At 40.6% G+C, this 16,817-nt stretch overlaps 1 protein-coding gene across 1 annotated transcript; it reads left to right on the top strand.

Moving 5' to 3' along the window:
* Positions 1-12,530: 12,530 nt before the first annotated feature.
* On the top strand, positions 12,531-13,478 carry LOC113259751 (olfactory receptor 145). Its single transcript, XM_026505245.2, has one exon. It carries the CDS (start codon positions 12,531-12,533, stop codon positions 13,476-13,478), a length of 948 nt encoding a protein of 315 aa, XP_026361030.1.
* The last annotated feature ends 3,339 nt before the right edge of the window (positions 13,479-16,817 follow it).

The following is a 16,817-nucleotide window of genomic DNA, read 5'->3' as shown; positions in this document are numbered from 1 at the left end:
TTATATATAATTATATATAATATATATCAATTATATTTTAATAATGAGGCAACCAGCAGGAAGACAAAGAAGCTGATTCTAAGAGCATGTGAAGTATAGGTATACATTCACCCCCCCCAATTTTATATAGGTATATATAAAATCAAATACATACATGTAGATGGTTAGGAAAAAGATGCTAAAATAAGATTTCCATTTTATTTATTATCATCAGCATTATTATTATTTTTAGAGACAGCAAGAGAATGAGTGGGGGAGAAGGAGAGGTAGAATCCTAAGCAGACTCCATGCTCAGTGTAGAGCCTGCCAGGGGGCTTGATCCCAAACCCTGAGATCACGACCTGAGCCGAAATCAAGAGTCGGACACTTAACTGACTGAGCCACCCAGATGCCCCCAGATTGCCATGTTAGATGTATGCCTAATTAATGTTCTACAGGGCAATAAAACCATATTCTTTTTAGGGTTAACTCTTTTATTGGACTACACAGATTGAAACGACATCAATTTACGCAGAACTTTCACGCTGTAAGGCTAAAGCTATAACGCAATAAAAGGCTTGCCCCTTCATCAGTTGTGAACTGTTAGTCAAATACACTGTGATATTCTCTGAGGGTGTCAGATTAGGGCTAAGTAGGTATTTGGAAAATGCTTGAGCTCGATAAAGATTTAATCAATCATCTATTTTCATTCCTCTATGCTTGGGATAATTTTTTCTTTCACATTATTAAAATAATTTTTGGAAGGGACAACGTAAAAGTATTAAGCAGAAAAGAGACAACATATTAAAAGAGCTCCTCTCTATCAAACCAGGGTCTTCTTGATTTCAGAAATCAAGAAGGCAAGAGGAAAAGGGGCCTGACACCTGCAGCTTTTACTGCATTGAACAGTTATCTCAACCTTGGCTGCATTTTGAAATCATCCAAGGAACTTTAAAAAATACTGCTGCTGGGGCCCCGTTTCCAAACTTCTGACTTAACTGGTTTGTAGTCAGAATTTATTATTATTATTTTTTCTTTTTATTATTATTATATATTAGTCACCATACAGTACATCATTAGCTTTTGATGCAGTGTTCCATGATTCATTATTTGCGTATAACACCCAGTGCTCCATGCAATACGTGCCCTCCTTAATACCCTTCACTGGGCTAGCCCAATCCCTCACCTCCCTCCCCTCTAAGACCCTCAGTTTGTTTCCCAGAGTCCATAGTCTCTCATGGTTCATTCCCCCTTCTGTTTACCCCCCTTCATTTTTCCCTTCCTTCTCCTAATGATCTCCCTGCTATTCCTTATGTTCCACAAATAAGTGAAACCATATAATTGTCTTTCTCTGCTTGACTTATTTCACTTAGCATAATCTCCTCCAGTTTCATCCATGTTGATGCAAATGTTGGGTAATCATCCTTTCTGATGGCTGAGTAATATTCCATTGTATATATGGACCACATCTTCTTTATCAGATGTAGTGAAAGGAAGGGCCATATGCACCCCAATGTTCGTAGCAGCAATGTCCACAATGGCCAAACTGTGGAAGGAGCTGAGATGCCCTTCAACAGACAAATGGATAAAGAAGATGTAGTCAGAATTTATAAGGGTCTTCAGAATTTATAAGGTGATTCGACTATGCAGCCAAAGTCGAGAACTTTTGGGCTACAATTTACAACTTTTTCAAATACTCCAACAGGTAAAAACCAACCTGTTTCATTAGTTTGGCTTGCTAATTTACTTCCCATCAGAAATCAGATGTCCCTTTTCATCTGGGCAATCCCCAAATGTATGCCAGGGTATGAAAGAATAAGGCTACATGGTCTCGAATCCAGGTAATCTGTGGTGTGGTTGGTACAGCATGGCATTCGGGCCTAGATGATTAGCCGCTGGATCCTTTTAAACTTTTACTGAGTGAGAAGTCAATTTATATGAAAATATTTTGAAAATTTTAATATGCTCTTCAAATGTGAGTTGTCATCCAGGCATTGGATTTACCTTTAATTTTTCCCTGGGCTTTAAGCTTTTTGGTCCAAAATGGCACAGGCCTCTGTGAATTTAGGGAGAAGTTTTTAACAACTAAAGCAGGGAACAAAAACTGGGGTGAAACAAGCATTGTTTGTTGACACATGAGCCCCATTTTAGTTAGAATCTGAAGTTATTAGCTTTAATGGAGAAAGGGGATAATAGAAAAATTTCCTTGTTTTATATACCATATCTATAATATCTGCACCGTGTCCAGGCTGTCCTCAAAAAGTTTTCAAAAGGGCTGCTCTATTTTAATCCTATCCTATTCACTTTGTCGAGGGAGGCATCCCCACCCTATGAGTATGGGGATGGCTGAACGCACAACACTCAGCAACGGTGTAGAGACGGGTTAACAGAAGTTTATTAGTCCCATATACTCACAACCCAGGAGTGGAGGACATGGCATCTCACGCTGGTCCACGAGGGGTCACACTCAGGATCAGGGTTAATAACCAGGGAGCGTGGGAGGCAGGCTTTCTATATTGAGAGGACTAAATTCTCACTAGTTCCAATGGGAGACGGTAACTGGCTTATTTGAAGAGTTTCTCAGGCTGACAGGGCATGGAAACTCTAGGATACTCAGGGATAAGCGGGGACTATGCTTGGAACCCATGAAATGGAGGGTTGTTTGGGTAGAACACCTCATCAGTGGTACCAGAGTAGGGAGGAGAACTCATAGTTACGCCATTCGAGGCTCTTCTGGTTTCCCCCAGATGCTGAGGTAACACATAATGTTGGGCCTTAATTTTAGGTCTTATGCCACATGCACACAGTCACAAAGAAATCACATGTTTGCATTTATGCACTAATGCAAAGCTATGCATATATACGTGGGTATCTATTATGTATGAAACTAAATGATCAAAAAGAAAAAGATATAGCTCTCTGTCCATGCTGAACAGCTAATTTTGCTTTGCATATGGTAACAAACTAATGAGTGACAGTAATCTGATGGGGTTTAGGGCAGGTCTTCCCAAAATATGTCACTTTGGCATACTGATTACTTTAAATTCAAGTATTTTTTTTAAGAAATAGCCAGTGCAAAATGGATAATTCGACTCCCCCTTTCCCCTCCAAAAGCAGGAAATAAATCTCCCATGTGAATGGTACCTTCCCTGTACCAGGAGGTAGAGACATCCTTATCAACAGAGACACAGAATTCAGGGCCACAGAAGCCTATATAAACAAATCTTGTTACTTTTACTAATTTACTACACCAGTCCAAATTCTAAGTAATTCTAAAACTTCTTACTAACTGAAGCTTCCAAACACAAGTTTTCTTTGTCCTCTGACTTTCTCACAGATTTATGTTTCTCTGTCTAAAATGTATAAAAAAGCTGCATGCATTGGTCATTTCTTTGAGTCTCAATTTTATTATTGGCCTCCATGCACACAAAATTAAATTTTCTCCTGCTAATCTGTCGCATGCTCATTTAATTCTTTGACCAGCCAGAAGACCTTGGGGAATAGAGGATAATTTTTTCCTTCCCCACAAATCACCGCTGAGACATTAAGTTTCAGCTTAATAATCAATTTATCTATGAGTTGGGGCTGGGTGGAGAGGTCATACAAGAACAAGAAGATGGTGTTAATTTTGGTTGTTCCATTTTGTATTTTGCCTTCATTAAAGAACATAGGAGAAGGAGAACATTTTAGGGAGAAGATAAATTTCACATGGCCGAGTTTTAGATGTTTATTCAAGACATTCAAGTGGGGATGTCTGATAGTCTGTTTTTGTAAAAACTAACGGAATTAACTGTGTAAAGCACTTAGCATAGTTCCTGACACATAGTAACCATTTGAAATAGCAAGCATTTATACTTACAGTACAGGACGTAAGTATGAACTAGACAAATACATTTGGCAGCTATCAATTGTACAGAATGGGTTAATCTTAGCCAGAATGGAGTGACTGCATGTTTATCTCTAGAGTTCCCTAGGGCACGGTACTGACTGTTAGCCAATCCGATGGAAGATAAATGGTGTTTTATAACCATGGGTCACAACCTGTTTGGGCAGGATATGACTGCCAGCTTGCTAACACTATCTAGTAATAATAATTGGATTATAATAATTCAGTAATAATAATTCAGTAATAATTAATAATAATAATAATAATAATAATAATAATAATAATAATAATTGCATCTGGTTTCAGCAGAGCCTGAGGGGTTTGAAGAGTTCAGGCTAATCACATAGGTTGACTATACCTACGAGACCGCTCAGTACGAGAGTAGCAGGCTTTGGACTTCTAGGTACCAAGAAGTTTCCCATATGGCTGATGGTGGTGCTGGTGCACTTCGAAGACAAAAGTGTGTGTTGTGTAACCCAGTGGTGGGAGGGCAAGGAAGCCTGTGCCAGAAATATCTGGACCTTCTGCTACTGCAGTATCCTTTTCTTGAGGTAAAGCTGTTACTAGAGAATAAAGGTTTGAATCTTGTGAGTCCTTTTAGCAGCAAACAGTTAATGAACACAGCAATAGATGATACTGAAACTTTCTCAGTGAGCGGCATTACAGTTCGAGGAGATAGGAAAGGCAAGGTTGGAGCTTTGAGGTACTTGAACATTTAATGCTGGGCAGGGAAGAAGGCATCTGGTGTCCTGTACATAACATCACAAGGTAAATAAGGCAGGTTTTGATATTCTTGTGGACAGAAGAAGAAATCCCAGACAGAGAAACATTTTCCAAGGCCACACAACTAGGTGTTTAGACTCCTAATCCTGATTCCTTCAACTCCATTACATTGCTTCTTGATTAAAACTAGTCTTCAGAGAAGTTTTCTAGAGAAACCTTTGAAAAGTGCAAGAAAATCTTACAGAGGTTTTGTGGCTTTCCTGACCAGACGAGAGGTTAAAAAATAGAGTCTTTGGCTTCCTACAATCAGAATTTCTGAGACATTTCTGTCCAACAAGTTAAGTCTGTTGCTTCCTACAAGGTTGGTGAATCTTCATTTTTAGGATTTATTTTTTTAAATCAATTGAGACATCTCCACTACTGCCTAGAATAACCTCCCTTCCATCAAACTGCCTTTAAATGAGGCCATGTTACCTGCTTGTATTTGCCCCCTTTAGCACAATCTTGGAACATGGCGTGCCCTTAACACACCTTGAAATCATGTACTTTACATTGCTAGTGTTAGTGTAATTTGCTTTTTATAGCACATATATTGCTGAGTTAAATGTCACTTAAAAATGGATTCCTATTTTAAGAGCCACAAACTGTGGGCTAGGATGAAACTGAGCTCCGGGCAGCTCCTGACTTGGGAAGGCTCAGTAGCTCTTTCTGTCACTGAGTAACTTTCCTTTGCCAGTCCTCAAAATGTTGGGAGCTTTCTTCTATTCTGTAAATATCTTGATCCTGGAGGTCACACCCAATAGGCACACATCACCTGGCATGACCATCAGTTCAGTGTCAACATTAGTATATTTAAAATGTCAAAAATATTTACAGTGAAACCAGTTATACATAACCTACATTATTTATTTTTTCAGAAAAGGGCTTACATAACTATTTATAGGACACTTCTAACAAATTCCTTCAGTATTTGAAAAATAAATGTATCCTTGAATTGATCAGTTTTTCACATCTGGGCTTCTACTGAACCATACTTACATTTCTTTCTACTGAACTTAGTAAATATTAATGAACATTATGTGTGTTCATCATTGTGCTCAATATTGGGTGTGTAAATTAAATAGCATTTCAACATAATATAATATAGTTGGGGCTCAGAAAATTCACTCCTGAAGCAGTGGATGAAAAGCAGACTCTGATCAAGTGCATAAAAAAAGAAATAGAGGAATAAGGGCCCTGTGATACTTCATTAATTCAAAATTACAACTGATCCCTGAACAACACAGGAGTGAGGGGCACCGACTCCCATAAAGTAAAAAATCTGTGTGTAACTTTTGACTCCCCCACAACTTAACTCATAGCCTACGGCTAACCAGAAGTCTTTACCAATAACAAACAGTTGATTAACACATATTTTGTATATGTATTACATACTGTATCATTACAGTAAAGTAAGCTAGAGAAAAGAAAGTGTTATTAAGAAAACCAGAATGAAAAGAAAGTGCATTTATAGTACTGTACTGCATGTATTGAAAAAAGTCTGCATGGCCTGCATAGTTCAAACCCATGTTGTTCGAGGGTCTGCTGTACTTATTAAACATTATTACAGGAGATCCTCAGAACAATCCTATGTTAGGTGTCAATATCTCTGCTTAGAGATGGGGTTACTGAGACACCAACACCATAAGCTCACTTGGCCAGTGAGTGATGTGATCAGAACCCAGATCATCTGGCTACAAAGCCTGCTCAGAACCACTGTATTTGTCTTCACGGACACAGTAACTAACGACCTCTTCCTCACTTGTGTTGAAAGTTTCCATCCTTTACCCGTGACCTCTGGTTTCTGGGATCCTCTACTTAACATGATTTCCCAATACAAGTCTCCCTGATCTCCCAAGCTCCCCTGTCATGGTGACAGCTGTTTCCTGACCATCCCTCTTAGATACACTTCTAGTGCAGGACATTCGGGTCTAAATTCTAGCTCTTTATCTTCCCTCTTTATTTCCCTTTTTCTGTGTCCTGGAATTGCAATCTTGTCACCTTTGATACTTGAACTTTCATCTCCATTCTCCACCCCCATGATCACTAATCTAGCAAATCCTGCTAATTCCTCCATCACTACAAATGCCTGGAGGTTCAAAGAGACTAGGCTGTCTTAACTACGAGATAAGCATGTTTCATTCCTTTGATTCAAGGAAACGTTCTTGTGTGGAGTAGGATAATAATAATACCTATTCACAGGATTTTTGTAAAAGCTAATGAATTAATTGTGTAAAGCACTTAGTTAGCATACTTCCTGACACAGAGTGAGCATTTTAAAAATGTAAAATATTAGTTCTAGCATTAATATTCTTGAATCCATTGCATGGTATTTTTAAGCATGCCAAATCTGTATTTTCTGAAGATTATTCATTTCCTCTAAATGTCATAATGTATGCAAAACTAGCTAGCTTGGTACATAGTGTTCACTATGTGTTCATTACTGCCCTGCCCCCATCTAGACCTCTAGGATTCTGTGTTAAAAATGTATATTATTTATGTAGAGATTTGTATGTTAAGCAAGTGAAAATGCTTAATAAAATACATTGAGATTAAATATATGCAGAACCATATAACTCTTGATATTTGCTTTCTCAGAAGTTAAGTGTGACTATTTCAAACAAAGATCTTTCAGCTTTCATCTTTTCTCTTCAGTGAGGTTCTGTCTCTTCTTATGGAAGCGTCACTTGTGCGTGGACTCCTCTGTGTGTGGTGATGGTCAATGCACTTGGGACCAGCCTCGTGCCACCAGAAGTCTGAGGGTTAATGCATGAGAGACACTGTATTGCATTTACAGGTACCACGCATGGAATGACACAAATAGATTATAATGGAAAAAAAAAAAGACGGAAAAAATAGAAATAAATAAATAAAGAAGCACTATATAGAGATTCAAGTTTTGGAAAGAGGGCAACTTTGCAACAAAAGAATACAGTTAAGAATAGTTCTTCCTACACTGCTTCCTGCTTGGGCTTCATCTGCTCTTCAAGGAACATGACTTTAGTGAAGCCCCAGTTGAGAAGATTTTGAAATGTAGTTCCCATGGCAACAGGCTCTGAGGTGACATAAATCCAAAGGAACTTTTCTTGGTTGTTCTATCATCCAAACAAGAATCCTCTAAGGCTCCTAGAGAAAAGTCAACTTTTAATGAAGGTTGGGTCTTCTCTGCTGTCTGTGCCCCATGGAGCCCTTTTCCTGTGGGTCTTATTTCAGGTTTGTAATAATGATTTATTTTCTTTAATTGTGAGTTGACTACAGTAGCAATGAGAGCAGGGATTGGGATTTATTGTAATCACCACAGCAGTGGCAAATTTCTAAGTGCAAGATTTGTGCTTCAGGCCTTGAGTGATTAAATATATATCCCTCGTGTGAAGGATAGGCAAGCAGTGGGAATGCACAAATGTCATCCAACACTCACACAAGAAGACATGCACACACATACAGAACTGATATAGGAGTTGTAATTAGCTTGCCAAGTGGAGGACAGATAGCTGCCAAAGCGATTCTGATTATAAACCCACAGCACGATGACTGCAGCTGCCCCATCCCCACCAAAATGCACCTCTCATCAATTGAGTGCTGTTTCAAATCTCATAGAGATCTATTTTTTTTTGGTTGTAGAATTTAACATCATTAAAAAAATAATTCCCGGAAGAGGGTGTGGCATGCGGATGATACCCAACAAGTTCTTCATGGACTGTGTCGATGAATTTGTGAGATCTTTCCTGAGAACTGCTTTTGACAATCAAAGGCAGAGCAAGCATTAGGACTGTGCGTGTTTGGGGAAGAGGAATTTTTGCCAAGACTAGAAATGGGCACAGAAAGAGAAGCTTGGAGGCTGTAAAGGAAACCTCACCCGACTTCATAATTTGGCCTTTGTGGTGTGGTTATTTGAAGAATAGGTCATCCATGGTGGGATGCGAAGTAGGGACAGGTGGAATCCTCAAGGATCCTGATCCTGTTTGTGGATTAAGTTATGTTGGAGAGTTGGGTCTTAGGTAAAGTTTTGAAGAAAAAACATTATTTCTGAATTTATCTTATTTCTAGCAATCAGCTCTCTTCTTCCTCCCTATATTAGCAACTCTCTTGCCCCCTTCAGGCTTGTCTAGTTCTTAGAAGCTTTTTTTCCCCCTCATTCCCTCCCAAAATGATATATGTTTTTTGTATGTTCTAAGTATGTTTCCTATAACATTTATCGAGGCTCTTCCATGTGTCAGTCTCTTTGCCCTATAGGCTCTTCCATTTTATGATTTAATTCAACCCTCACAACAACTTTATGGATTATTATCATTATCCCCATTTTACAGATGAGGAAGGTTGAGAATCTGAGATTAACAAATGTTTTGTGAGTTGTTGCAAGCCAGCTTTGATATTTGGTTTTAAAGATATACACATGAATAAACCTAGCTCCTACCTGCCACAGCTCCGGGAAGTATACGGTGATCACAAAGACAGCAAAACAATGTGAGGAGAGTGGCAGATCTAAGGACAAGCTACTATAGGACCTTCTGGCTAATCTGCCAGAGGGTACGAGCTGGTAATGATTTGAGATCCTATTTCTTCGGGCATTTTGGCATTTTGCTAGGGCATACTCAAGACATACAAATTTTCTGAAACATGGAATTTCTGGTACTTGATAAATTTAGTGACTCATATTTAGTTTCCTGACCTGGAACTAAACAGGTTTGGGTGAGGCTGCTTCCTCTCAGGTGGAGTAGGAATATTTTGGTCAGACTTGCTCCAAATACTATCTTAGAAGCACCTTAGCTGAGGTTTCCATAAAAAGCCATGCTGGGGACAAGGACTTGTGTGCATGGAGCTTATTTTGGGAAGTGATCTCAGGGAAGAGGAAGAGTAAAGTAGGGGAGGATGGGAAGCCAACCCATGGTGGGCTATCGAGGTGTTTACCTTGATGGGAAATTCACAATCAATCCCTCTGAGGCCCCTTTGAGAATCAATGAAGAAAGAAACACTGGAGACACAGAAGAGCAGAGCATTTATCCACTGACTCCCAAGGGGGGTTATCTCCTTCACACTTCCAGGTTTGCACACGCACCAGAGCGGCTGGGTGCATTCTGGCAGACAGTCTGTGTGTGGTGGCGGGGACATCTTAGGGCAGAAAGCAGGAGAAAGTGGCACAGCCAGTGGACTGTGCTCTTTGACTGCAACTGCATGCAGCCAGCTGCCGCGGCAACAGAAGAAACCAACAAGATGGGCTGAGATGAGGCAGAAACAATGTCCAACACAGAGAACCTGGTGACGGGATTTGAACTCAGGGCCTTGTAAACATGTTTAGAGTGGAGGGTAGATGACACCATGGCTATAAAAGGCAGAGGCCAGCCACATTACGTGATTTGTAACGTGCTAAAACATTTAGAAAGGCCTTTTGCTTCATTTACCTCTTTCTCATTCTGAAAGTCCATCCTTTGTCACTTTTCTTATTGTGGTGCTTTGAGTTAAAGCATCTTGCCTGAATTACAAGATAAACATTGCCTAGAGGGACTACTGCACCAAGTCATTGACACCCAATAGCCTATTAGACTGATTGGTCTTCCTCAGCACACCTGATCAGGCCATTTCTCCATGGATTCACACTGCATACACATTTCTTAGCATTTAAGTTTCTCCCCAATATGACGCTGGGGTGCTATTCCAGGTTTGATGTCCAATTATGTCCTTTACTTGTAGTCTGAATTGTAGTCAACCAAATCAAAGACTGGGTAGGCTTCTCCTGGGATAGGCTGAAAAACCCCTCCAACTGGAAAAGTTAGAGATTCATGTTTTATTCCAGACTCTACCACCAACCAGCTGTGTGACTGGTTGGGCTTCAATTTTTCTGTCTGGAAGATGTAGGGTAGGACGGTTAGATCCGTGAATTCTAAACCCGGCTAAATATCCCCATCACTAGGGATAGATTTAGAAGAAAAAACAGATGATAAAGTCTTACTTCTGGAGACTCTGATTTATTATGTTTAGATTGGAGTAGCAGAATATGTACTTTTAATAACGCACAGATTTATCTGACTCAGTTGTATAGCTAGATTTGTGAACCACAGGACTAGATGACTTTTAATATTGCTTCAAATCTATGAGACCCCAAACGTGTGAATTAGCCATCACTGAGCTCAAGCAAGGCTCTGAGAGACTGGGGCACAGTGGGGTAACTTCTGTCATGAGGGAGAGTTAGAAAATGAACAAAGTAAGCAAAACAGGGAAAAAAACATTGGTGGGTCTGGTGGGAAGAAGAGGGGTCAAACTACAACACCATGAGAGTCAGCATGAGGGCACTGAGAGCCTCCGTAAAAAGAGCTGACAGGATGGAGGACAGGGGCCATCAAGAATTCCAACAATTTAGCAATTTTGGAAAAATATGTTCTTAACAGACAGGGTTTTCTCTTTATTGCCAAGCTCAAATTCCAAGAGATCACAGGGAGGCTCTGTTTCTCCTTGGACTAGATATTATGCAATTGCTGTGATAAACTGAAATTTAAGTGGTGTATGGAATGCCCTTCTCTGAACCTGAACAGCATTTTATTTCTACCTTTTCTGGATCCTATCATGCTTTTTCAACAAAATAAGTTTGTTGTGTTCTAGCTTATGTTTTCCAGGAGATTGTCAAACCCCTGAGAGCAAGGACCCTGCTTATGTATTTCATTATCTCCCACAGGAAGAGTTTAAACACAATCATTAAGAACACCAGATTTATTACTCTAAAATGGGAGCGATAAAACCTAGTTCATAGGATTCGGGGGAGAATTAAAAGTAAGTGTTGTATACGAAATGGTATTGGATTCTGGCCTGCTGGAGTCAGTACAGAAGTGCTAGGACAGGAAGAAAGTTTGGTATATATAGTAAGTGCTCAATAAATGGTTATTATTTTTAAAAATACTTTGCATTTTTCTGAGTAGATGCTAACTGAACAAATAATGTTTCTAAAAGCCCAATGAAATATTATCAAGGGTACAAGAAAATATTCCTTTTTTTTTAAAGTTAGTTTCTAGGGTTGTGATCCCAAGGGATCCTCTGACTTTCTACTTCTAATCAGGTCCCCAGATTCATAAATCCAGAATAAAACTGCTCAGTCTCCTGTCACCAGATGGTACTGATTATAGGCAAAGACGCTGTTTCCCTTCTACAAACTGGAAAACAGCCTTGGGACAAAGCCTCCATCATATAACAACTTCTTTAGCTCAGAACAAATTCTAAGGCAGTCCAAATTCTGATCCTTCAAACAGGACAGGAGCTCAAATCGTCTGTGCTTAGTTCCTTTATCTGTGTTAGCACCAGAGCCATTTACCTGTCTGAACAACCGTGGACAAGAGTTGGATTGAAAGGTACATCACTGAGGCTCTAGGCTGAAGGAGGGTGAGTGATTGAATCTGGGCTGAACTTTTTTTAAGTCCCCAACCTCAGGAAGTAAAGGCTTTGGGAAAGACTACCTCCCTTTTCTGCTCTGTCTGGGGTGACCATGGGGTGGAAAACTCCAGCCACAGTTGGGCTGGCTCCAGCCTCTGAGAGGACTCTCTCCAGATACTGGCCTCAGGTTTTATAAACTTGAGCAGAAGTTGGAGTTGAAGGACACAATAAATGGACCAAAGTAAAGATGTGGGAGACTCCTGAGCTCATCTTTGAGACCATTCTTCCCAGCAGGATCTGCCCTCACCATGGAGAAAGGTCCATCCTCCAGAGGGTGCTCCAGTGGCAGAGTCCTTAGGGGGCCATGAGAACAGACCCACAGGCATCTTGAGAGGCCTTTCTGCTGAAGTTCAAAATCTCTCTATGTGGATCCAGTTCTCAAGAATGGGAGGTGACTGGGAGGAGGGGGGGGGTCTCTGTCTTTTTCTCTCTCTTTTTCTCTCTCTCTCTCCCCCTCTAAGTGACTCTTTCCCCTTGTTCCCACAGAATGCCTTTAATAAGAATGGGAGCTGAGAACTCCTCCGTGACAGAGTTTATCCTCGCAGGCTTAACCAACCAGCCAGGACTCCAGATCCCTCTCTTCTTCCTGTTTCTAGGTTTCTATGTGGTCACTGTGGTGGGGAACCTGGGCCTGATAACCTTGATTGGGCTCAATTCTCACCTACACACCCCCATGTACTTTTTCCTCTTCAACTTGTCCTTCATAGATTTCTGCTATTCCACTGTTATCACGCCCAAGATGCTGATGAGTTTTGTCTTGAGGCAGAACATCATCTCCTACGCAGGGTGTATGACTCAGCTCTTCTTCTTTCTTTTCTTTGTTGTCTCTGAGTCCTTCATCCTGTCAGCAATGGCATATGACCGCTATGCCGCCATCTGTAACCCACTGGTGTACACGGCCACCATGTCGCCTCAGGTCTGCCTACTCCTTCTGTTGGGTGTCTATGTGATGGGGTTTGCTGGGGCCATGGCCCACACAGCATGCATGGTGAGACTGAACTTCTGCGCCAACAATCTGGTTAACCACTACATGTGTGACATCCTTCCTCTTCTTGAGCGTTCTTGCACCAGCACCTATGTAAATGAGCTGGTAGTTTTTGTTGTTGTGGGCATCGATATTGGTGTGCCCACAGTTACCATCTTCATTTCTTATGCCGTCATCCTATCCAGCATTCTCCGTATTCATTCTACCGAGGGCAGGTCCAAAGCCTTTAGCACCTGCAGCTCCCACATAATCGCAGTTTCTCTCTTCTTTGGGTCAGGGGCGTTTATGTACCTCAAACCATCCTCTCTTTTACCTATGAATCAGGGGAAAGTGTCCTCCTTGTTCTACACCATCGTTGTGCCCATGCTCAACCCACTAATCTATAGCTTGAGGAATAAAGACGTCAAAGTTGCTCTGAAGAAAACATTGAGCAAAAAACCATTCTCTTGAGAAAGGGGTAATACTTAGGAAAGGGCCTTTTTCCATTCCTTATATTATTCAGGTTCTGTTGGTTACTTGGAAGAAATTTTAACTCTTTCTCAAAGAAGTTCATCCTTCCCATTTTATGCATCCTTTAATTTAAGAAGATTCTTAAAACTATAGGGTACTCACTTTTAGTGGACCATAAGGATCATTTAATCCAGTTCTCTCATATTTCTGAGAATAGATACAGTTTATATACCTTCTCCAAAGTCAATCAGTTTTCAGCCTATTAGGATGTAGGTTTTTTATTTCTTTTTTTTCCTTTTATTTAAAAATTTAACTTTAATTAGCCAACATACATCATTAGCTTTTGGTGTAGTGTTCAATGATTCATTAGTTGTGTGTAACACCCAGTGCTCATCAGTAGGCTTTTGATTTTTAATACTAGTTGCTTTTCACTATGGTTCACTTTCTTCCTTCATCAGCACTGGAAGATTTCATTTCAAATGTGAACTGATCTAGGATGTTAAGATCTGGTTCTATCTACAGAAATTTCATGCAACTTTTCAAGGGCTAATTTTAAATACCACATTTTTGCAAAGAAGGTAGGAGGTATAAAACTTTGTTGAGATGGTCTTGGCTAAACGACCAAATTCTTTAAGAATTTTGCAGAGTATTTGGGGGAAGTATGCTAGAGCCCAGATAGTAGCAAGCATGGTAGCTCCTAAGACAGTGGTGTGGAGTTTCAGGGACTTGGACTTTAAAGGATTTGGTCATGCTGACTGGATGACCTTATAGAAAAATGCCAAGGTTATGAAGTACAGGATTTGGGCATTTTTTTTTACACACAATCATTTCAATGTTTCAAATTGTGCTTTTAAAACCTGGGTGGAGAAGTCCAGAGCTCAGGGTGGTCAGCTAAAAATCTGGAGAATATTTCAGAACCATAGAGGAGAACTTGTGTTACAAGCCAGTAATTAGGTTAGGACCACACAGCAGTCAGTCAGCAGAGGAAATGACCACTGACTGTTATGGAACTATATGTGACAGAGACTATGTGAGGTATTCTCCGTGTGCCTCTCTAAATCAACTCTCTGTTCCTTTGTGCCTTACTTCAAGTCCTGGGAGGCATTCTCTAATGGATCTTGTCAGTGGGCTCCCTGACCCTCTGGTTTCTTCTGGTTGGGTTAAGCCAATGGCAGCAACAGGAGAGGAAATCAGAGGAAAAGTGGAGCATGATATTGTGATATTTATTTCCCTGACTTCCCTCCAGTGGGCTTCAGTAACTGCCCATTTCTTAGCTGTTTACAGTAACTGCTCCTTCATCTCTTCATACGAAGGGGTGCTAATGCTGCTGCTGTTAGCTTCTGCCATCCTTCTGTGGTTTCTCTTAACCACTCTTTTGCCTGCCCCCATGCAAACAGTACCCTTGTTATGTTTTTCAATTATTTTGTTTCAGGTCGTCATCTGTTTTCTGTTGGGACTCTGATTGACACACCTTCCAGTAAAGGGTGGAAAGATTATATAATTTAGGTTTGTAAATCCACAGCCTAATGGTACTATGTAAAGGGAGGTAGAGTTGTTTTTTGGTTTAAAAGAAAATTATAAGTGGTAAATATTTCTTTTGAGAAGCAATGATGTATGAAAGGCTCTGAAAATACTTTTGATTTATGAGATTCTTTTTAGGAAAATTCTCTTCTAATTGTAAAAATGGAGTCTGGATGGATATATAGTTATATCTTTTGGGAAGGTACAAGTCACTAGGGGTGAATTCAAAAGAATAAAAATGGAACCAGGGAACTGTGTTTAGATGGCACAGAACATAGGACCATCATGGAATTGAGACGACTTGGACGGGGAAAGGAGAACAGCAGAGAGACTCAAAGAAAGCAGACTAGGGACTTGGGGGGGGTGTCAAATTTGAACCCTAGCTTTCACTCAGCAACTGTGTGACCTCACAAAAGTTACTTCATGTCTCTTTCTCTTTAAAACCATTTCCACAGGATTATTAAGAGAATTATTTCTCTTTCTACATTATACATTTCTGCATTCTTTCTACATCCCATCTGCAGTGTGTATTTATTTGTATATTGACTGGGTAGTACATATTCATGGTATTTATAATTATTACCAAAAATACTCAGTGTGGGGTGCCTGGGTGGCTCAGTCGGTTAAGTGTCTGCCTTCGGCTCAGATCATGATCCCGGGGTCCTGGGATCAAGCCCCGCATCCCTGCTCAGCGGGGAGCCTGCTTCTCCCTTGCCCTCTGCCACTTCCCCTGCTTGTGCTCTCTCACTCTCACTCTCCCAAATAAATAAATGAATACAATCTTTTAAAAAAATACTCAGTAGGGGTGCCTGGGTAGTGCAGTGGTTAAGCATCTGCCTTCGGCTCAGGGCGTGATCCCAGCGTTCTGGGTTCGAGCCCCACATCAGGCTCCTCCACTAAGAGTCTGCTTCTTCCTCTCCCACTCCCCCTGCTTGTGTTCCCTCTCTCGCTGGCTGTCTATCTCTGTCAAATAAATAAATAAAATCTTAAAAAAAATACTCAGTGAAAGGAAGTCTCCCTTTACTCAATTTCCTGGCCCTTTTGTACCTTCTCCAGGGTCTGTCACTGTTGCTTGTTGGTTGTATGTTTTAAGACAGTCTTTTTATGCACAGTGCTTGTGTAAGCCAAGACGTAAGAGGGAGTTCCTCAGGTTAGAGGGCTGAAAGCTATCAGCAGAAGTTGGGAGGGGGAAGGGACAAAAGCAGGGAAGGAATACGTTTTGTTTTGCAGAACCAGTGGCTCCTGACAAGGAAACCCAGGCTAGGTGTTTCCCCTGATAGCCCCTTGCATAAGCCAGTCTGAGCTGGTTTGGAGTTGAGGACTGGTGCAGAAGCCCCCCAAGTTGACCTGAAGTTACCTTTAACTCACTATAATACTAAGATCTCTTATGGGCAGACTTTTCTACTATAGTTTGAACATATGATGGATGCACTAGCATGTTGACACACCAGGCATGTGCAATTGAACCAAAGTGCCTAAGTAATAGAATATGTATTAAATTCCTCCTTACTGTGTATGCAAGATCCCTGTCCCTGCTCCCTAATCCGCTGAATAAAAGCTTCCTGTACTAACCCCATAGGAAGACAGTGCATTGAGAGCTATCTTCCCGTCCCCTTACTTGTAACAAGTAATAAAAAGTTCTTTGCTTTCAACACTTCCTTGAATTGTGTTCAATTCAGTGCACCCCAAGTGGTGAACCTCTTGAGTTCGGTTATACCTGCACATACATACACACAATCTTGTCCTTGTTCTCAAAGTCTATGAGCAGCTGCTTTAAAATGTATCTACCAAGGAAATCTAATTCGCAAAGGAGGGAAT

The sequence above is a fragment of the Ursus arctos genome, unplaced genomic scaffold (genome assembly GCF_023065955.2).
Source record: "Ursus arctos isolate Adak ecotype North America unplaced genomic scaffold, UrsArc2.0 scaffold_22, whole genome shotgun sequence".
Lineage (NCBI taxonomy): Eukaryota > Metazoa > Chordata > Mammalia > Carnivora > Ursidae > Ursus > Ursus arctos.
Note: the sequence above shows the minus strand (reverse complement) of the source record. Positions and strands in the feature narration are given on the sequence as shown.